General features: G+C 44.9%; 1 protein-coding gene across 1 annotated transcript in view; it reads left to right on the top strand.

Annotated features, from left to right (window-relative positions):
- The window catches only part of SPON1 (spondin 1), a gene marked incomplete at its 5' end in the record, with an annotated part of 155,646 nt that overhangs the window by 40,171 nt on the left and 91,970 nt on the right, over positions 1–23,505 (top strand). Inside the window, one exon of the mRNA XM_080816289.1 lies at positions 5,002–5,150. Within this exon, the coding sequence (XP_080672415.1) occupies positions 5,002–5,150 (149 nt within the window). The remainder of the gene's footprint in view (positions 1–5,001; positions 5,151–23,505) is intronic.

Here is a 23,505-nt window from a genome sequence, read left to right as displayed (position 1 = left end):
GAACACTGCTGGAACCAGAGAGAGGCATGCTAAGCCAAAGAGCTTCGGCCCTACCTGAGAGCCAAAGAGGTTGGCAGTAGTCTTGTTTCTCTGCCCCTGCCCCCAGGCTGAAGCCCTAGTGTCTCACCAAGGACCTCAGCCGTAGCCCCCCTGAGCATCCGTTTAAGAAAACCAAGGTACGTACATTGTTTCTTTCTCTCCAGGCCTCCCAGTACCTGTGGTTTCTCCCTCTCCTTCCTGCCTTACTTCCTGGAGGATGCTGGGGCCCAGTGTTGCACTTCTCTGTGTCCCAGCTAACTGGGTCTGATGAGCCACCTCATTCTCAGGCCCCAGGCCGCCGAGTCCCAGTTAGAGGATTCCCTCCTGGTTTTTCTTTCAGCTTCAGGTCCTTGCATCTGACATTCTGTCATCTCTACCCACTCATTCTAAGCCAAACTGCCCTCCAGTCACCTGCTCAGGTCTTTTTTGCTTCCCGTGTCTTCCAGAAACTTGTCTGGATTTGCCCTGTCCATCCTCTTCATATTTAATTTGACTGGTTGAGATTTATTAAGCCCACATTGTGTTCCAGCCACTACTCATGACTTCATGGACTTTAGCTTCAGAATAACACCAGGAGACTGGTTCGTGTCAATATCCAGGTGGAGAAACTGAGTTTGAGAGTGATTACTGACTTGTCCAATCTGGAACTGAGCTTCAGAACTGAGCCTAGAATATACGATGGTCTGATTCAAACACCAGAGCTCTAACTGCTTCCCCAAACTGCCTCCCACAGTCTGCTTCCCTCTTACTGGCTCATACCTCTGATCCCGTGTCTGCATTCCCTCCCCACTGCCCTAAGTCCAACCCTACACCACTCACGCAGGGAGTGTTGATGGGTCTCCTCAACCTGGGCCTCTACCTTCCCACCACTGGGCATGGCCTGGATGTGGTGTGATGGAGAGCATAGCTCTGGCCCTAGGCAGGTTTGACCTTGAATCCCAGTGTCCTCACTCGTTGACTCTGTGATCTTGGGTTAACTCACTTAACCTCTCTGAGTCTGGGTTTCCTCATGTGAAATATGGGAAGCCTGATAGCCTCCGTGTCAGAGGAAGCTCTTTTTCTGAGTGTTTAAGGAAATAATGTAGGTCAGTCCTTGGCACAGTGCCTGGCACTTACTAAAGGCTCAGTGCATATGAACTATTATCGTATGATTCTTCCCTGAAGGAAACTTCTGTCATGTTTTCCCCTCTCACCGTGGGCACTCAGCACTCTCCTCAACCTCGTCCTGACTTTCTTTTTTATCTTCTCTTTTTGCCTTCAATTCCTCCAGTTCCCCAAGCAGTGTCCTCTCCTGCTTGACCTCTCAGTGCGATATAGGGACAAGAGCGTGTGCTCTAGGGTCAGGCGGATTGGGTTTGAACCCCAGTTTGACCCTTGCTAGCTCTGTGAGCTTTGGCAGCTTCGTCAACATGTCTGGGTCTCAGTTTCCTTAGCTAAAAAATGAAATGAGGGTGTAGTGAGGGTTACCCCCGGAAAGCATTACACCTGACACCTAATTGGTGTTTAATCCTCTTATCTGCATTATCACTGGAATTCCTGCTTCTCCTGTCCTGCCGGGCTTCCCATGGGAGTCTCCTTCCACTGGGAAAGTTTCCTTGCTCCTCCATCATAGTTGGATTCCTCTTGTGGCTTCCCATTATGCTTTCCGTCCATAATAATATGGAGAACTTTGCATTGTACGTTTCTTTAAAGTTTTCATAGCCACACGCATGAAGTCATCGCCCTTCCTAATGTTGCAGATTGTTTTCCATGGGTTCCTGCCTTGTCCCCCCAAGGCAGGATAGAGTCTGGTCCCTCCCCCTAGCCTAGTGCCGGTCAGATATCTATTATGTGGTTGATGTCATTCAGTGGGTTGGAATTTGAATTAATGTGGCGATTTGCAAGACCGGTGTAGGAAATCAACAACTAAATTGATCAGAAAGGTGGACTGGTACAATGACATATTATTCAAGTGTAAGAACCCGTAAAGACGGAACCGACTCTTGAGGCACCTGTTTCTCTGTATTCATGCCTTTGGACTTGGGCTTTTTGGATTTGGGGACTTTGGAGTGAGCTGTTCCATCCCCGCTGCTCTGTGTTCTTGTTTCTATAATGTCCCTGCCCGTGCTGGATTGTAAGTGATCCGCTGAACCATCTGTTTCCCCGCCCCCAGACTGTGGGGATAAGCCCCTGTCCAATTCCTGTCAGTGTCCGGGACCTGCCACTGTGCTTGGCACACGGTAAACGGAAGCTGAGGGAAGAAATCAGAAAGACCTATCTGGGTCCATCCCCTCGTCTTCCTAGGATTGTGCTCGTTCCTAGTCTCTTGCTTATCCCACAGTATGTAGATTTCTTGTCTTCTGTACTGAGTAAAAGGCAGGTTTCATGTTTTACTTGTTTTTGTAGCCTCCCTAACAATGAGGAAAGGAGGAAACTGTAATTACTGAGTGTCTATTATGTGCCAGTAGTGATTTCACATATATTATCTCAGCTTTTAGAAATTGAATTTAATTCTTATAATAGGTCGGTAAGATAGGCATTATCAGCCTTGAATTACAGAGGAGGGAGCTGAGACTCGGGGGAGCAAAATAATTGGAATTTGACCAAGTTGACCTAGCTAGAAAGTGGCAGCTCTGGAGTGTGAATCCCTGTCTGCCGGCTGTAAGGCCAATGCCGTTCTTTGTTGGTTGGCAGTGTTTGTTTTTAACAGCACGCAGGTGAGCGGAGTGTGTTAGCCCAGTAGGTGTCAGGAACTCTGCTGAGCTGAGACTTGAATTTAATCACATTGAATCACATCTGTGCAAGCCTGCTCCCAAATGTTTTGAGCACATATACTGCCTACCTTTCCCTTTGATTGTTTGGATGAAAATTTTTTGAAAACATGCACTGAGCACTCCCAGTGCATCAGACACAGTGCTGGGTGCTGGGAACATGGCGCTGAAGACAGGCGTCCTCAGGGACAGTCTGGGGGGGAGACAGACCTGCAGCAGGGACCATACACGTTATCTGTGCTGTGGGGAGACAGGAGACAAGACTCAAGTCAGTCTGGGGGTACCGTGGAGACTTCTGAGTAGATCATGAAGGAGGGATGAGAGTTGGCCAAGCCAAGCAGGAAGAGAGCCACAGGGAACAGCATGTGCTAAGTCCAGGAGGTACAGAATGGCAGGTAGGATGGGTCTGGGGAAAGGGGGCATTTCGGCTGAACAAGGTAGAGGGAGCAAGGGATGCTGAACCTGGTCTCCCCGTGTTCACAGCAGGAATCGAAGGTCATGAGTGGCTCCCAGCCCTTGCCCCTACACCAGCAGTGCTCCTGGGTTAGACAACAGCTAGGACAGCCGACTCACTCAGGAGTGAGCTGCAGGAAGAGCTGGCCGTACATCCATCTGTCTCTAGAGAACTGATGAATGAACCCAGTGTTTGCATTTCCCTGATGTGTGGGAAATAATGAGTAAGCGATTGGGCCGGCTGACCTAGTGATGTCATCTGCCTGCCGGTGGAGGGTGGGGAAGGGCATGGCTGCCCTCAGCAGGCTGGGAGCGGGGCTTGGTGCCCAAGTTCTCGATGTGCCCCTGCAGCAGAGGGCTCTGGGGTAGCAGGGAGCCAGTGTAAATGGGGATCAGGTCCCGTTCAGAATGGCCTTCTTCCGTGATGGGTGGAGCAGAGAGTTCTGTCACTGCGGGCCACTGGGTGCTAAGCTTATGTGTCCCTTGTGTCCACCCAGCTCCAGTTTTCCTCTTTACTATGCCTGAAAACATTCTTTAACTCACTCCTTTATTAGCCAACCAAGAATGGCTGAGAGCTGAACTGGTCTTATGATGAACTGTATGTTACTTAGCCAGTAATTATTATATATATATGTGTGTGTGTATATACTTACTATGTATGTATATTATATGTGTGTATACGTATTATATGTATGTGTACATGTGCATGTGTGTGCGCACATGTGTGTGCGTGTATCAACACTCATCACATGCAGAAACAAACTCAGCGCAGTGCTGATCCTGACTTTCCGTTCCCCTCCTTCCTCCCCCCGGCACTTCGAAAACCCCTCCATTAGTTTTGTCTTGGTCCTGTCCAGATCTTGTTCTGTTCTCCCCTGCGGCACCCTCTGTTTCCCTCCTACACCCCCGACGGGCCTCCTCCCCGGTGATCCTTAGCAGCCCACCGTGGACCAGTCCCTTCCACATATCCAGACTGCCTGCCCCCATCCTCTCACACGGCCAGCTCACCTGCCCCTCATCCCGGAAGGCACAGAAAAGCCAGCTGGAAGTCAACCATGCTCATTTCTGAGAATGGCCCAGGCCTACTCCCCACCCACTCCCTCTACCCCTGGCTCCGTGCTCTCCCGCCACAGCCCTACACTCCTGTTTTGCTCCCTCTAATGCATTCTTCACACTGCTGCCTGGATGGCTTATCTAAAATTCAAAGACAATCATGCCATTCTCCTGCCCAGGATCCTTCCGTGGTTTCAGACCCTTTCAAATGACATCCGAACTCCTGAAGCATTTAGAGCAGAGCTGTCCGTGATCAGGCTCCTTCCTACCTCCCTGGCATGGCTTCCTACCTCTCCCCTGACAGTGGGTGACACAGCAATGCTAAATTGCTTATGGCGCCCCCAAACACACAGTGTTATTTAATGCTTCTGAGTCTGCCAGAAATAGCCTCTCCTCTCCATCCTGTCTTACAAATCTGATCAGCCTTTCAAAGGCCTTCTCCGAAACCCTCCCAGACAGAAGTCATGGTTCTGGGCTGCCTCGGTGTCTCGCTCAGGCATCTGCTGTCCTGTCTCCAGATTCCCGATACCTTCTTGCTTCCACAGATGGTCTCACTCCTCTCTGAGTAGCAGAGGACCTAGCAAAAGTGGGTGCTTAGCCAGCGCGGTTGGAATGATGGTCGAATTGCACTTTCTTCCGAGCATTTAAGGGGCTCGTGTTTTCGCCACAGCCACACTGATCCCTGCTCCCTGATTGGCTTTCCCAGGTCGGGCCAATCACTGGTCTGCAATCATTGGTGGATCCCACTCCAAGAATTACGTGCTGTGGGAGTACGGAGGCTACGCCAGCGAAGGCGTCAAACAGGTTGCGGAATTGGGCTCACCCGTGAAAATGGAAGAAGAAATTCGGCAACAGGTAAGAAAAACAATCACAGAATGACCGAAAACTAGGCACGGAGTCAAAGCATCCGTTAGATTTCTGGGGGCTAGAAGTTTATAGTCCGGTGTGTGGGGAGATCGGCGCCCTAGGAAGCAAAATCTGTTTGCTGAGTTTGGGGCGGAGGGGCGTGGGAATTAAGTCGAGTTGAGAACAGAGACACACAGGCCCCTCTTGTTGTCTCAGATTTTCCCTGACCGGATTTGCGTGTTCCCCAGTTTGTGCTAACAGCTGCTGCTGGGGCCTCGCAGGTGGCATGTGACATCTCTGGTCTCCTGAGAGTCGAGTCGCTGGCTTTCAGTTTTCTTGCTATGATCCTTGCGGGGGTAAGGGGAGTGACACCGAAGTTGTCTAAACCAAAATCGTCATTCAAAATCACCATAAAAACAAACTGTTTATCAGCACATGCATTTTGTAACCGTGCCTTGAGGTGTTTGACAAATTCCTCGGTCCTTAGTCACAATAGTTTCAGACGGCACAGGAGCATCGTCTGTGTACCACCTTACGTGGGCCCAGGAACCGTGCCATCATCTAGGTCCCCACGCATCCCAGTGGAGAGATGAAGGAGGAATCGCCCATCGTTCGTTCTGATTTGTGTGACTGACAGTGCTATTTCGTCCCCCGTGGAAAGCACTAGAAAGAGGCCGAGGAGGGATCTGGAAAGAAGAGCTGCAGTTTTTCTGTGGACATTCACGGCTGTACTGTGGAGAGGTGACGGGCCAGCTTCAGCCGTGGCCGCCCATGGAAACCCTTCAGGCCTGAGAGAGCTCTGTGGGCAGCCAGGGCATGCTGCCTGCAAGGTTGCTCAGGAGGGAATTAGGAAGGAGCAAACCACGCTCGGGCTGTGGTCATTTCACAGAACAGGTCACTGCCAAGCTGTCCCACATCCGAGACTGCAGGAGGCCCTGGAGACACGGGCCCAGGTGTCACAATGTGTATGTGCCCACAAGCCTAACCACCACAGGAGGGTAAGCACAGCTGAGGCCCCCAGTGCTTCCCTTTGAAGTCGCCCATGGGGACTCCAGGCTGCCCACAAGCCTTAAACTGAAGGCAACAGAGGTCACCCTGACTCCTTCTATAATCCCCTGAGGAATCCTTTTGGACCCGAGTCCAGAAATGCCCCAGAATTAGCTTATGTTTCTTCTTAATATGATTTAAAACCTTTTCTACATTCTTGGGGAAAAAATGTTTAACCAGATGTTTTAAGATTGCATGCTATTCATCACAAGGGTATCCAACCAATTAGTGTTTCTCTGACTCCGGCTGAGAGTGCCTTGTGACTGGCATGGCTCATTCAGGCGACAGCACAGAACAGACATCTGTGAAGCCATGGAGGGCTTGAGCTTGGTGCCGGTCTGTCCAGCCTGTCATGGGGGAGGGTCCTTTGTTGGGGACCATGAGGGTCCATGTTCCTGGGTCTCGAGCATAGGATGGTGGTACACTGGCTTATCGACTCCCATTGTGTGGTATGGTAAAGAAAAAAAAAATTTGTTACAAATAATAGTTGAAATACTAAAGTTTGCAAACAAATTAGGTCAAGGTCAAGGGCATCTTCCTAATAATGCCAGTCTCCTTCATTGTCTTTCTTGAGAGATTTCTGGGGAGAAGAGAGTCATGTATGAGTCATGAGAAACTGGGATCAGTTGTGCCAAACCCACTATTTATCGCGTGTCATAGCCTCACAAAGGTTGGAAGCTGATGGATAGGACCCCCAGCCTTGGATTGTCCCCCTTTGGGAAATATTCTTTGCTTGGCGTGTTCCTAACCATGGAATTAGCTTCTGTGCCACACAATCTGCCTCTCCCAGGTCACTAGTATTCCTGATATTAAATCATAATTATAAACCTAATGATGAGGACTGCACACGGGATTTAAAATTCCACAGAGCATATCTTAGGGTGTGTTGCTGCCTTTCAGGTCCCCTGGTGCTGGATATCTACTTTTAGCTCTCACGTCTGGTCTGAGAAGATAATAGTATTATCCCCATTTTACAGATAAGGAAAGTGAGGCACAGTCAATAGCTAGAGAATACTAGAACTTGAACCCAAATCTGCCTCGCTCTTGTACACAGTCCCACATACATAAATTGCAGGGTCTCATGCAAAGTGGGGTCACTTGTTCAAGATTTGAGAATTCTAAGGTGGTGATACTGTGAATTTCACAGCATGGGGCCCTGGGAGGCTGCTGGGCACAGCCCTTGTAGCCAGCCCTGCCCATCCACTTCCCTGGCCCCCACAGCTGCCCCACAGAAACTCCTCTCAGCAGCTTCTGAAATAAACCCTATTTCCAGAGCTCCACCAGCAATGCATCAAGCCCCCCAGCCCCTTGGAAAGTCAGCCAGATAGAGTGATTTCCAGATCCCTTCACTTCCAGACATTTCAGAGTCCTCAATATTGTTCCCTGCAAACACAGAATTTATTATATTTTTCTGTAAGTCAGGTAAGGAACAACATAAAAAGCAGCAAGAATATGAATCCTCCTAGAATATAAAAGTGTCCTCTGAATAACGGGGAACTTGTTTGAACACATCTACAAACTAACACAGTGTTCTCAGCCTTTAATGCCTTATATCCTACCAATCTCTCTATCAAAGAACCTGAGTCCAACAGGATGAAAAAAAAAAAACCCTCTTTTCCCAAGAAAGACATTTATATGCTTACTCGCATTCTCTTATTATAGACCTATCGCTCACTGGCAAGTTTCAAGGGCATTAAAAATCACAGTAGATATTGTTGGAGGTAAATCTTATGCTAATGGCTTTCAAACATAAATGAACAAAAATAATAATCCCATTAGTAGGGGAAAATTGTAATAATATTATTGAGTATAAATTTTACTGTTACTATAACTACAAAACAACCAAGAAAATTAATGAAAAATCACAGTAACGTTATTGCCAAAACACTGGTGGTCAGAGAGGGTGGGGGAAGGACGCAAGGCACACATCTTAGCAGAGAGATGGTGTCCTGGTGGGGAGCAGGGAGTGTGGATTAGAACTACTGAGCTTAGAGTAGACTGATAAGTCGCAAATTGGCAACCCAAGGCAGGTGGGGCAGTAGGGAATGGCAGGTCATATGTGTAGGTAGCCCCAGGCACTAACAGTGAGCAGGTGTGTACTCACTGTTATGAAGATGTTGTACTGAGTCCATTGCATGTTATCAAGCACACACTTATGGCGTGTGTACTAGGTGTCTGGTTCTCTGCCAGACGTGGCCCTAAGATGGCACCCCGTCCACCACATTAGTCATGCTGGAAACGTACCCATCATCCTGGATTCTCTTCCCTGCCCCAACTCTCACCTTCTGTCCTAAATTCATCCAGTTCACTTCCTCATCCCCACTGCCCCATCTAAGCCATCCTCATCTCCTGCACTAGTTTCCTGATCTCCCTGCCTCCAGTCCTCCTCCTCTTATCCACACTGCTCCAGGGCCATTTCAATAAAACATAAATCAGATCAGGCCATTCCCTCTGACTAAGATGTCCTCATGGACCCTAGGACCAAGTTCAAACTCCTTACCGTAGCTAGAAACCCCAGCATGATCCAGCCTTGTCTTGCCTCTCCCGTTTTATTTCTTGCTGCAGCTCTAAGCTTTGCCCATCCAGAACCAAGTTCAGTCTCCCCAAAGAGCCATGCTGCTCTTGCATCTGGGTCTTCCCTCAGCCTGGAACATCTTCCAGCTCCCCTTCCCCTGGTGAACTCCTAAGTATCCTTCCAGGCTCAGCTTAAATGTTGTTTCTTCCTGGAAACCTTCTCTAATTCTGTACAAAACGGGTGCCCTTGCCGGGAGCTCACACAGCACCCAGTACCTCCCCTTTGTCACCACCATTGCATTTACTCTAAGTCCTTGTCAGATGTGTCTCCTTCACTAAACTGCAAAGCTCCAATCTGTGCTTCCATCGTCCTGTCCTCTGAGCTGGGCAGTGTTAGCTGCTTCGTGAATGTTTCTTGACTGTATTCATTTATCCACTCAACTTTATTGAACACTAACTAAATGGCAGGCATTACAGATACAGCAGTGAGCAGATGATTCCCTGCCTGCATGGAGTCTATGTTCTAGCAGGGAGACAAGAATGAAATTAGTTAAATAATTAAAAATTAGAGTAAGTTAGAAGAAACCAATAAGAGGGGACACAGAAAGCAGTGTTAGGGAGGGACCTTGGAATTAGGGTGCCCGGGAAATATCTCCCTGAGAAGTGACCATCATGCTGAGGCTCCAAAGATGAAAACATAAGGAAAAGGTCATTCTGAATGGTGATAACATGTGCAAAGGCCCCGGGGTGGAAAAGAGCTTGTGCTTTAAGAACCCAGAGAAGACCGGTGTGACAGGAGAGGGGAGAGCAAGTGTGGCCCAGCATGAGACGAGTTGAATGGCGGGCCTTTTATCTCCACGCTGGAGAAATTCACAAGTGGGGGGAAGGAGGCAGGTCCATGAACACCTATTCCCATATAAGGTGCTCGGACTTCAGGGGAATCTCTGCGTCAGCTGGGGGAGTGCAGGCATTGGACTGTGGCAGTCCTTGATGTGCCATTTTCTGAATCACCCCGGGCTTTCATGGCCCCTGTCCCTCATGGCGAGAGAGACACATGTTAGTTTCCATATCACATGGGGAAGCTGGGTCTGGAGCCCCTTCCCTGGGCATCCTTAGCTCCCTGTGCAGACCCTCTCTTAGACTGGAATGTCCCCGCTCTTTCCTTTTCTGTCTCCCAGGTAGAAAGTGTGTCCCTTGAAGGCAAGAACTTGTTGGTTTTCCTCACTGCTGGAGTCTCCTTTTCAAACCCACCTCTGCTTCTGTTCATGCCCACTCTGTCGTTTGTTATGGTTTCTTTTATCTCTTCAATATTAAACATGTCTAATTGTCTCGTTCAGATTACTCTGTTATCGGGGGGTCTTAGGGACCAGTCTTCCTTTGAATTGAATGAACCTGATGTCTCTCCCCATCACTAGTTTCCTCCTTTGCTTTTGGGTTGTTCACTCACGTCCAGCAGATGCTTTTCTTTTTTGCCAGTGGGCAACCTATGTGCCCAAATTGTGGTGTTTGTTTGGTTGGGGGGGACAGCATATTTTCATCTTGTCAACTCCCATTTTGATGTCCTTTCTCAACTTGGAGATCCCCCCTGAACCCCCAGTGTAAATACGGACTCTGCTCTTACACACCAGAAAGCCCGAGGCTTCCAATCCCTGAAGGAGAATTTTTACTCAGGGGCCTAGACGGGGCACAAGCTTCCGGGCGGTCTTCCTAAAGGTGACTGGTAAATGTTGCCCTATCCCCAGTTCGCACACAGGACAGCCCTTCAAAATGTCTAGCTTGATGCCACCGGTGTGTGGGTTTGAAACCTCCGCCCTGCCCCTGGGACCCACATCCTAGTCCGTGGCCCCCACAGGGCACTGGGTGCCAGCCTGCTTGCTGCTCTGGGTTAGACTTTTCTCCCCCAGTGCTGGCATCCAGGAGATTTTTCTAAATGTGTCTAAGTTTTCAGTTATGTATTTTTTAAAATTTGCCCATTACATTTTGTCTAACATGTTTGTGTCTGAAGCAGAAGGGAGAAAGCTGGGCTTTTTGCATCAGCTCAGTATCTCGTATTTCTAGATGTCCACCTTATATCTCCAGCACCTAACACGGCGTCTCTCGCATACTAGGTGCTCAACACATATCTGGACTGATTCATTGACAAACGAGCCATGAATGTTTTTTGCATAAAACCATGAGGGTTGAATGGCCACTTGCTCATGGAAAAAACACCCTGGCTTTTATGTAACATATCAGTCTGAACATGTAAGTTATATATAACTTATATAACATATAAGTCAAGATTCGAGACTTCCCCGACCATAAGAAGTCAGCTAATGGTGGGCCCTAAAATAGGCATTGATCATTTCATTTCGGGAGGCCTCGCTTTGGCAGATAAGCTAGCCGGCAGGACTGTCACAGCACCTGTGGCATAAGAATCAATGAACAAGCAGGTGTTCTTTTTCTTTAAAGTTAAAGTAGTGTATAGGGCTCCGGGAACTTGCAGGAAGGGTTTGAGAATTTTCTTTTCTCATCTCCTTTAAAACAAAGCACTATGGCTACCGAACATTTGTTTCTCCTGGTTTTTGAGTTTCTAAAATTTGATCACTTCCCTCTAATTAAAACCCTCACCTTATTTCTCATGTTTTCCATGGATTGTGACATGCTGCCTCATTTGTGTGAGAAAGCCACCCACTCGCTCATGACCAGCTTTTGTTTAGAACAAGAAGGCTCCCATAATCTTCAGTACTTGTGAGGGGTAGGACTATATATCCCTAAAAGCATTGGCTCTGAATTCATATTTTCTGTTTCCAATCCTGGCTCCGTCACTTACTGTGTGACTTTGGCAAGTCACTTAAGCCCTCTGTGCCTCAGTTTCCTCTTCTATGAGATGAGGGCGGCAATAGTGCCCACTCCAGAGGGTTACCATGGGGACTAAGTGTACTGATATGTGTAAAGTGCTTGGAGCAGAGCCTTCCCTGTAGAAAGTGCTCACTGAATGCTACTTATCATTGCCATGGTTTCATTCTTGGGTCTTCATTTCCTCATCAGTAAAATCAGGGGTTGTCCTCGGATGGAAGAGTCCCTGCAGGCGCTAGGAAAGCTAGTGACTCTAATTGTTCAAGTTCATCATGTCATTCCTCAGCCTGAGAACACCCACAGAGTGCATCCCCCAGGCTCTGCCCCTGCCTGCCCCTCCTTTCCCTGCTGAACAATGCCATCTCCCCATATACCCTAACCCTCTGTCCCAAAGTTGACCCTAAACAATTTGAGGACAGTAACTACACCCTCATATCAAAAAGGAGCCACAACAAAACTCCATGTGCATCCCAGCCCTATTCTTGTCATCAGACTCTTCCCCTTCCTTGGAACAGCATTATCTGGATGTCCGCAGGAGCTAGTTCAATGCCACCTCCAGAGCAAGGTCTAATGGCAACTAAAACCAGGAGGTCTTCCCATATGCAATGGGACACAGCCAGTGGCTAGAAATGCAGACAAGGCTCTCAACCTAAGGAAGGAGATGGTCTAATAAGGCTTCTTGATGATGAGTAACAGGAACCTACTCAAACTAACTCAAGAACAAAGGAGACTTTATTGTAGGGATGAAATAGAATTTAAGAGAACACAAGTTAATACGGAGGGCAAAAAGCCTCATGAGAGCCATAACTGGAAGGCATCAGGCTGAGACAAATTATTGCTCTTACCCCTCTCCTAACCCCACCACCCCCCAGAGTCACATAGTCTTTTCTATGTTCTCCTATGTGAATCTCTTCCCCCACCCTTTCTCAACAGAACCCCAGGATGCAGAGCTAAGCCGATCAGACAAGAAAATGCTGAGTCTAGATTGGTTCAGCCATTGAAATGGGACAAGGGGAGCATCACTAGACCTAAGCATGAGGATTTGGAAAAAGAGAGGAGAGAGAAAGGATATGGGCATAGAGAGCACCGTCGGGACCGCAAGTTGCCCTTGCCACCCGCTACCTTACACTTTAACGTGGTTTCCTAAGTCTTTGATCTTGAATAAGTTACCTAACCTTCACTGAGCCTTAGGATCTTCATTTGCAAAATGGCGATAATGAGCATACGATCTACATATGTTGGTTATGAATGAATATGTGGAACCATATACATGTAGTGACTGTCAAAGTGTAAGCCCACTATTACTCTTATTGTTGGGACAAAAAATTAAATTTGAAGGATTTATCATCCTCTTTTCCTCCCACCTTCTAAGATGCTTCAGTTTTATTGGGAGGAAATACAACTGGAAGAGGTACAATGTGCTCCACTCCAGCTTCCAGAGAGTGAAGACCAGGAAAGAGAAGTGTGGGAAGAAGGAAGGCGGGAAGCTGAGACAGTATTAGAATTTTACAGAATGTGCAGAGACATATTTGAGCAGCTGCCATTTGGAGTGGAAGTTGGGGAGAGAAGGAAAGACCCAAAGAAGATTTTTTGTTAATTGAATTTCTAGGAAGAGCCATCAGAAGGTAATATTTAGCGGTCCACTTTGCAAAACATTGTGTGAGGTCATTTACCCTCTGCTGCCCCCTCAAGTATCATTCAGTAAAGACCTGTGGTACGTTTCAAGCTTCGCGGAGTCAGGTTGGGTAGATCCTTTGAGGTACATCATCCATCTGCCCAAGGCCCCCAGTGGGGCCCCAGTTTTATTTGGTTCACATTGATATCACTACCCATACCTCCTTTGTCCTTCCCATCTCATTCAAGGCTTAACTCCATGGATTCTGCCCAAGTGGGCATGCGGTCGAGAGGACTAAGGTGATTGGAAGGGTGGGGACCCGGAACGAAGTTAAACAAAGATTCTCAGTCACAGACACTTGATATGGAAATTAGAACATCCTTTGAAAGGTGTGGTTTCAGTCATATGAAGCCTCTTGTTTGCTTTCAGTTGAGTCTTCAAACAAATCCAGATCACAGTAGGACAGGCAGCCCGAGTGACTGAGCAATGCCTATCCTTTAATAAAACTGGCGCGGGCTGCCTTTGCTGGAAGGAAGCAGAGCCTGCCTATTAGCAGCAATTCCCAACCTCTGCAGTTTTCCCTCAGAGCATCACTGATCCCTGGAGTTTTTCCAGAAAAATCTCTCTGTGAGAGAAATGGGGGACAATTTAACTCAAAACATAGATTATTTAACTCGCTAAAAAAAAAAAAAAAAATCTATTTTTAGAACTGACCCAAAACATGGCAAACAGAAGGCAAATCTAAATGGGCTATAATTAGTAAGTTGCCTTAATATTTAAAGGGCAGTTTGGCAATTGTCAAAATTGAACATTTTCTTTTTTCTTCCTGTGACAAAAAACACATAACATACTATTTACCACCCTAACAGTTTTTAAGTGTTCCATTCAGTGTGTTGACTATATTCACATTGCTGGGTGTATATTTTCTTTATAACTCAACATAGCATATCTGTATCTAGGAGTTAGTCTTTAAACAATATTCTCACACAAAGGTATATGAGGAAGGACATTCATTACAACATTGCTTATAAAAATAAGCAAAAGAAGCAATCTTTTATCAATAGGGAACATACTAAAAATTCAGGCTACTTTGTTATAGTTCAACACCATGCAGCTATTAAAAAGAATAAGGCAGGTGTGTATGTACTGATAGAAAATGTTCCCTGGTATGTATTGTTGGGTAGGGAAAAGCAGGACAGTGTCTCTGACTTGTTGCCATCTGGGAAAAAAGGCAGCTGGGTCAGAGTCAAATGATTATATGCACATATAGCATTTTATGTGCATAGAATATCTCTGTGAACATATACCAGAAACTCATTGTCTCTAAAGCAAACAGAGAGTATACGGGGCAGAGCTGAAAGGTTGTTTACATTTTATCATATACTCCTTTGTACTATTTAAACATAAACATATTGCCTTTTTAGATGAATGTTGTTTAAATAAATAAAGAATACTTTGATATGAAACTGAATATTGTAAAAAAGACCAATGCTCCAAATTAACCCATAAATTTAATATCCTCCCCCCAAAAATCAAATAACTTTTTAACTTATACAGGCTGATTCTATGGAAATGAAAACTAATTAGTCAAGAATAGCCAGAAAATGTTGGAAAGATAATAATGATTAGAGGGGAGTGGAGAGAGAAGACTAGCCAAATTAAATATTTGTAAATGATATATCCAATAAAGGGTTATTACCCAATATCCAAAATATGCAAAGAACTTATACAACTCAGCACCCAAAAAAAAAAAATCTGGCTTTAAAAATGGGTAGAGGACCTGAATAAACTTTTTTCCCAAAAAAGACATACAGAGGGCTGAAGACATATGAAAAGATGTTCAACATCACTCATCATCAGGGAAATGGAAATCAAAACCACAATGAGATACAACCACCAGTCAGAGTGGCTAGAATCAAAAGTATAAGAAATAATAAATGTTGGTGAGGATGTGGGAAAAAAACAACCCTTGTACAGTATTGGTGGAAATGTAAATGGACACAGTCACTATGGAAAACAATATGGAAGTTCCTCAAAAAATCAAAAATAGAAATACCATATGATCCAGTAGTTTCACTACTGGATATTTACCTAAAGAAAACAAAATACTGATTCAAAAAGATGTAAGCAGCTCTAGGTTTCTTGCAACATTATTGGCAACATTATTTGCAATAGTCAAGATATGGAAGCAACCCAAGTGTCCTTTGATAGATGAATGGATAAAGAAGATATGATATATATCTCTCTCTCCTTCTCTATATATACATATATATATACATATATACAGAGGTACACACAGATGCATGTACACATGCCATTATGCCATTCCTGACAACATGGATAGAACTAGAGGATATTATGCTAAGTGAAATAAGTCAGAGAGAGAAAGACAATAACCATACGATTTCACTTACATGTGGACCCTAAAAAAACAAATGAATAAACAAACAAAAAGCAAACTCAGACCTATAAATACAGAAAACAAATGGATGGTTTCCAGAGGGCAGGGGGTAGGAGGAATGGACAAAATGGGTGAAGGGGGACGGGAGGTACAGGCTTCCAGTTATGGAATGAATAAGCCTCAGGAATAAAAGGGCATAAGGACTATAGTCAGTGATACTGTAATAACATTGTCTGGTGACAGATGGTGGCTACATTCGTGGTGAGCATAGCATAGTGTATAGACTTGTTGAATCCCTGTGTTTTACACCTGAAAGTAATGCCACATTGTGTACCACTATACTCAAATAAAAATAAATAGAGAAAAATGAAACTACATTATCAAACCACATTAAATAAAACTGTGTCACACTAGAGCATGAATGAACAGATCGATAGAATTTGACAGGATGTGCAGAAATAAAACCAAATTCATTTGAAAGTAAGCATATGAGAAAAGTATAGTTTCTATCAGTTGAGGAAAGATGGATTATTTAACAAACGGTAATGGCACAACTGGATGCCATGGGGAAAAAGTAATTGGCTCCATAATTCAGTCCTCAAAACAGAATAAACTCCAGATACATCAAAGATGTAAGTATTAACAAATGAAGACGTGGGGCACCTGACTGGCTTCAGTCAGAAGAGCATGTGACTCTTGATCTTGAGGTTGAGTTTGAGCCCCACCCTGGTGCAGAGATTGCTTAAATCTTTAAGGGGCACCTGGGTGGCTCAGTCGTTAAGCATCTGCCTTCGGCTCAGGTCATGATCCCGGGGTCCTGGGATGGAGCCCCGCATCGGGTTCCCTGCTCAGCGAGGAGTCTGCGTCTCCCTCTCCCTCTGCCCCTCCCCCCACTCATGCACTCTCCCTCTCAGATGAATAAATTAAAAAATCCTTTTAAAAAATAAAGTCTTTAAACATAAATAAGTAACCAAGTAAAATAAAAATAAAAAATGAAGATATAAAAACACCAGAAGAAAACATGAGAGAATCACTGTTAGAATCCAGAAAGTCCTTTCTAAGCATATCACAAAACACAGAGGTCATTGAAAAAAAAAAAAAAAAAGACTGATTAAGTAAGCTAAAAGCAACTTTTTAATTACAGAAAATACTTGAAAATCTTAAAGGACAAAGTGGGGGAAATATTTGTAGCCCATACAATAAACAGAGGACTAATTTCTTTAATACATAAAGAGTTCTTAAGGGTTGCTTTCTGAAAGATCAATAAAGCAATAGAAAAAAAATCTCAAAACACACGGTAATTAGATGGCTTTTAGATGTTTTAAAAGATACTCAACCTCATTCACAATTATGAAATCCAAATTCATTCCCCAGAGCTGCAACTTTTGACCTACTAGGCTTTTGATACCCATACATTGACCATAGGGAAGCAGACACTTTCCCTGCTGACAGCAGCAGTACCAACTGATACAACTTTGGGGAGGGTACATTTCTCTGACTCAGTAGTTAATATCCAGGAATCAATATATGCAGAAAGACTCACACATAGGAAGGTGTTATTTACTGAACACTGTAACAAAAAAAAAATGTGAAAAAAATTTAAATATCCATTAATAGGGGACCAGCTAAATAAAAATGAGAATTTGAAATTAAACATTGCCAAGACAAATCGTTTAGTTAAAAAAGAAAGTACAGCAAAGTATTTATAGCGTGCTCCATTTGGTTGTCTTTTTAAAGACGTATGCCTACATCTCCTGAAGGGTGTATGAGAACATGAATAGTGGTTCCCTTTGGGTGGGAACTGAGAGATTATGGGATAGGAATGGGAGGGGGGCTTCCCATCATATTCCCAAGGTGCCTTGTGAATACCGTACCATGTTTTTGCAGTATCTATTTGAAAAAGTGATTATTCTTTTTTTAAGAGATTTTATTTATCTGATAGAGAGCACAAGTAAGTGGAGCGTCTGGTAGAGGGAGAGGGAGAAGCAGACTCTCTACTGAGCAGGGAGCCTGATGCGGGGCTCGATCCCAGGACCCTGGGATCATGACCTGAGCCGAAGGCAGATGCTCAACTGACTGAGCCACCCAGATGCCCCCCAGCTTAGGAATCTTTAAACAATACCATATAAGGAAGCATATTGTGTGGTCTTGGTAGATTGTCCTATCCTGGTAATCAACAGGCTTGTCTAGACTCGCCAATGTGGTGCCTGTGTGCCCTGAAACCCCATACTAGTTTCCCGGGGACTGGACTGGTCAGAGGTACGGATTTATAATCCAGGTGGCCAGAAGCAGTTTACGCAGAGAAAGAGTACAATTCATAGCCAAGGAGGAAAGGTCCAAGTCGGTGCCTGGCATTAGGCCTGAGGGGAGAGGCCATCAAAGGAAGTCCATGGAAAGGCCTGGAATGTGCCCAAAGCCTCTCCTGGTGTGTTTGCAGCCACATGGCTTAGAACAGCCTAAAGGGTCAGAGGGGACCAGCTAGACCTTTCTCAAGGCTCTGGAAGTGATCACAACTATCCCTTTTCACCTTTGTAACCACCAGGCGGTAGGTCTAGGTGCTTAAGTGTTTACCACTCTGTAGATGCAGAAGCTTGTCAGTGGAGTGTCCCACATTCAGGGGCCCTGCTGGAGCCTGTGCCAGCCTCTGTCATAAGAGTATGAGCTAAGTCAGCATCATGTAAAATGTGGTCTGTGGAGTGGCACCTGTCTGCAGGCCATTTGCTACCGGCCCATGATTCTCTAAGTCCAGAAACTAAGAAGCATTTAGAAATAGCACTTTAACAATGTCTCATGAATCTAATAATAAAAAAATCAGAACTTGGATTTTATATGCTTTTATTTACTTCTCTTACTATTACATTTTAATTTTGCCAAAATATATTCTGCAACAGATGACATAGTTTAAAAACAATAGCAACAAGCTGGTCTTTCACTACAGAGTTGAGAAGCATTGTTCTAGAAGCTCTCCCTGAGCCATTTCTTTACCCCCAGTACCTGAGTCAGGGCCTGGGATAGCGTAGATGCTCATACATGTTGACCACAGGCCACAGGATTTTTTGAAATGAGAAAACTGAGGCTTGGAAAATAATGTGTGACTCGCCCAGATGCTGATGACGGCATAGAACCATATGCCAGAACTCCTGACTTCTGCTCTGGTGCTTTCTCCTCTCTCTGCTGAGAGACAGGAAGCATAGGCATCCCTGAAAATCTCACACTGTTGGAGGTACTCATCCAGTTTCCTGAAAAACTTAGTTTTCACCAGACTCTATCTGAGACAGTTTACAGCTAGACTTTCCAAAGAATATTTGCCATCTGGTGGTAAAAAAGGTGTATGCACTTTGCATAGACTTCATTCATTCATTCATGTGTCAAGGCACCATATTTGCAAAATCACATGTCCTTAAGAGGCGCGTGGTCTCTTGAGAAAGACTGACATGGATATCAGTGACGACAACACAACGTGACTTAGGCAGGGGAGGTCAGTAGAGGGCAAACTGGGAGCACAGGGCAGGACCTTCCCTGCTTCGGATAATGGTGGTGCCACGAGCAGCCTTAAGTTCGGTAGTTTGATGCTCAAAAAAATATTAGCTTCGTTCTTATCTTGTTCATCCTGGACCATCAGGATAGCAGTTTTTGTTGTCACCTTCTCTGGGTGAGGATGAGCTCATGAACAGAGCGTGTTAGGAACACAATCAGTCCATGCCCTTTGGCTGAATGGGGTAGCGTTCCCAAGGGCTGTATCCCTAGCCGCCACTGCCTCTGGTCTTCAGGTCCGCTCCAGAATGCAGTGTTCGTTTCCCACCTCTGATCAGAGTGTCTGCAAAGGCCCCTTCTGGCCATGAAGTTCTTTGGCTGGCTGATCCTGTAGCTCTCCTGAAGCCAAGATCAGCATTCCCCCAGCAAACGAATTCGTCCAGCCCGTAGAACCAAGAGCCATCCACTCAGTGGTCCTGCTTGCCCGCGGTGAGGGATGCCTGGCGTACCGGGGTAAATGGCTTTCCCTGAGGTTAGAGGTTGGAATCATCTCAGGAATGAACTTGAATACCAGGCCGTGGAGATTAGATGGAGCTAGGGGGAACAGGGCAGCCATTGAGGTTTCCTGGGAAGGGAAGTAACAGAACAGGGCACTCATCCCTTCAACGTAATTATTGACATTTCGTGTGCAGAGCGCTGAGTGAGTCCCTGTGCGAGGCCCTAAAAGCACAGAGATGAGGAAGACCTCGTGTAGGAGACACATCACACCATCCCTCTGGGTTATAATGTGCTCTTTACCCCATGCAACAATTTAAAATCCTTGTCTCAGGGAAGGAAAGAAATTACATTGTCTGAGAAACTTCCTACTATATGGAATTAGCTACAGAAATGATAAAGCCATACATCAGACTTCCAATTGTTCTGAAACTATGTAAACATAGCCATTTTTCCTTAGGATCAAACCATAAGCACACAAACGAAAGAGGGCACAGGAGTCCCAACTCATGGAGAGATGTTCTGCCGCCTCCTCAGGTTCTGTCCTCGCATAAGAACACGTCTCATTGACACCACGTAGCCAACGAGGCTTGTAGGGCCTGGCTTGGAGGGCTGAGGGAGCAAAGGGAAAAGCAAGCAATCATAAGCTGTTGAGTGGGGTGTTCGTTATGGTAGAGTTTTGTGGAAGGTTATGTAGGGGCACTTAGGAGAAAGTGTCGGTCCTGTCCAATTCTGTCTTGAATGAAGGACCTCACGAAACCATGAGCTGAATTTTGAAGGATGGAGAGAGTTTGCCGGTAGACGAAAGGGGAGGGCACACCAGACCGTGTGACTTCATGAACCCCTAAGTGGTGGGAGAGCAGCAGGAGACCGAATAGGCAGGACACGTTCATTCACTTCATTTTTCCACAAAGGTGCCCCTACTGCGGGGCCTGCACTCAGGTAAGCGGGAAGGCAGTCACAAGGGTGCAGACACAGATCTTACCTTGAGAGAGCTCAAGTACTCGGAGTTCAGATAGGCAGAAAACCCAAAAAGCAGGAAGGCAAAAGGAAGGCAGGCCAACGATTCTCTCCAAGTCCTCCTAGTCAAGAAGGGATTGTATGCCATTTACAGCATACCAGGCACTCTGGTAGACTCCGTACAGACTATCCAAAGGAATCTTCACAGCAAGCCTGAAAGGTGGTTATTAGTAATGTCATTTTCCAGATGAGGAAACCAAAGCCCCGGAAAGTTGGGTAACTTTTCTAACCCCAGGTCACACAGCTACTAATCACCTGAATCTGAGTTCTTTCCTACTGGCTGGCTCCTTACCTTTGCTCATGCTGCTTCTCCTTCCCTAGAAAGGCTTTCATTCCCCATGTGGATAGAATTCCACTCAGCCTCCCATATGCCACCCTGTCATGGTGCCTGTCCTGGCCCGTTTCAATTCATGTGGCTTCCACCTCCTCAGGTCTTTCAGAGTAGCCTGAATCCTAATCTGGCCCATTTCCTGCCTCATATTGGGGGCGTCTGTGTCTGCCTCTGGAAGAAAGAACATAACGTAGGGGTCCGCCTGAGAAGGGCTGTGCCCCAGACCCACTCGTTCCTCTCCCCAATGGGGCTTTCCATGCGGCTGGCTCCTAATGCATTTGTGAGTGTCTGTGGAATGAAGTGAAACCCTTCAGCCCCGGGTTCTCGGACAGGAAGACTGCTTTAGCAAAGGCAGCCATTTGACCAACTTTGTCTCCATAGTTACCACCATTCTCCCAACGATACCCTAGCTCCCAGTAGGCTCCGGTTACAGTAATTCTTAATTTGTCTTCCTATTAGAAAGGAGAATTACTGCTTCATTAATCAGTGGGTATAGAAAAATCAAAAGTCTATTAACTGGTAAGCCAATGCTGTTCCAAAGGGCATTGATTCATGTATGTTATGGGCACCCTGTTCATTGGCAACTGCAGTTCCTGAGAGCAGCTCTCTGGGGCAGTGTTGGGGGGACTGGGATATTTTCAGCCTTTAATGCATAGGCACATTCGAATTCTTATTGGGATTTTTGGGGGGTGTAGGAAAGGGGAGACTATTGGCTTGTCAGTAATATGGTGGAGAGACTAAGCACATGATAGGATTTCATAGATGCATATATTTAACCAACAAGCACCGATATATATATATATATATATATATATATATATATATATATATATATGTCTCCTGGAGCAAAATTAACTTATTCTTTAAAGTATAATGAATTCCCTGCAGAATATATTCAAGAATATCAATCAATCCAGACCTAGAGAGTATGCTCACCTGGCTAATGATCTGGAAATACTGCAAATACGGTTGGGTCTTCCTGGATGAGGATTTCCTCTACGCCAACGCCCAAAGGGTTATCTTTTTCGAATGAACCTGCTAATTATTTAAAACTCACCCCTTTGAATGATCTACATACAGAGTAGTGATTCCAAACTTAAGCAAATATAAGTATCAAATACACATAATGTACAAAACTAACCACAAAGACGTGGGTCTGAGATGAACTCCAAAGCCCCCCAGATTGGAACCCAAGACAGTGTTTGTTGCGGGTATGTGGTCTGGCTTAGGGCTTTATTTTATTATTCCAACCTGCACAGAATTTTGCATTCTTTTACAAGATGCATTGTTGAATCACTGGAGTCTAATATATTAGTGTGGAATATACTTTGCTTCTTCTGGGACAATGCAAGGACCTTAGGACATTTTAAGTCCCTGCCCCACTGCTGCCTTAATAATGCCCAATAATGGAATTTTATATATATTTTATATATATTTTACATATATATTTATATTTTTTTATATTTTATATATGTATTTTATATAATATATATTTTATATATATATTTGGTCCTATGAGACATTATTCTTATTATTTCTTACCATCCATATTCATTTGGTTTTACCTCTATACTTACCCTCTTTTGTTGCCCTTCTTTCCTTCCTGCATTTCCATTTACCTTCCAGGATTATTTCCTTCTACCTGAAGAACACGTGCGGGTAGCCTTGTCTTTAGTGAGAATTTGAAGGCAAAACTTGTTTCCTGTCTGTCTGCAAATATCTTTATTCGGCCTTCATTTTTGAAGGTTATTTTCTAATAAGTAGTTGGCAAATACTTTAAAGACGTGATTCCTCTGCCTTTAGCTTCCATCGTTTTGTTGTGAAATCACCTGTCAGTCTGACTGTTGTCTTTTGAAGACAGCATGTACTTTTCTCTAGCTGCTTTTAAGCTTTTGTCTTTGTCTGTGGTTTTCAGAAGTTTTACTCTATGCTTAGGTGCAGTTTTGTTTGAATTTATTGATTCTTTGGTGGGTGGTTGTAGCACTTCTCCATTCCATGGCTTCCTGTCTTTTGTCAGTTTAGGGGAAATTCTGGCTATTGTTTCTTCAAAGATTTGTTCTACTCCTATTTTCTCTCTCCTTCTGGAACTCCAGTGACACCTATGTTAAATTTTGTTATCAGTTCCCATATGTTTCCTATAGGGTTTTTTTTTTTTAATATTCTCCATCATTTTTGCCCTCCATACTCTAGTCTGGATATTTCCTAATCCCCTCTTCTTCTGGTCTAAACTACTATTAAACTTGTGAGTTCTTAGTTCCAGTTCTCATATTTATCAGTTCTAGAATTTCCATTTGAGTCTTTTTTACAAATTCCAATGTTGCTAAAATCTTCCATTTTGATTTCTGTCTCTTTGTACATGTTAATCATAATTTTTGTTTAAATCCAGGTTTGGATTTAAATAATATAATATCTGGATCATCCATGGGTCTCTTTCCATTGTCTTTTTTCCTCGGCCCAGTATCCTGGTACGTCTAATGATTTTTTTACTGAATGCCACACATTATATGTGAAAAACGATAGAGGCTCTGGATGCCATTATCTTCCTTCACAGAAGATCTACTTCCACTTCTAGCAGGCAATTAGTGTAGGGTAGATCACTTTATTTTTTTTTAAACATTATTTATTTATT

The sequence above is a fragment of the Martes martes genome (assembly GCF_963455335.1).
Source record: "Martes martes genome assembly, chromosome: 10".
In the NCBI taxonomy this organism is placed as follows: Eukaryota; Metazoa; Chordata; class Mammalia; order Carnivora; family Mustelidae; genus Martes; species Martes martes.
This window is presented reverse-complemented; position numbering and strand designations above follow the sequence as displayed.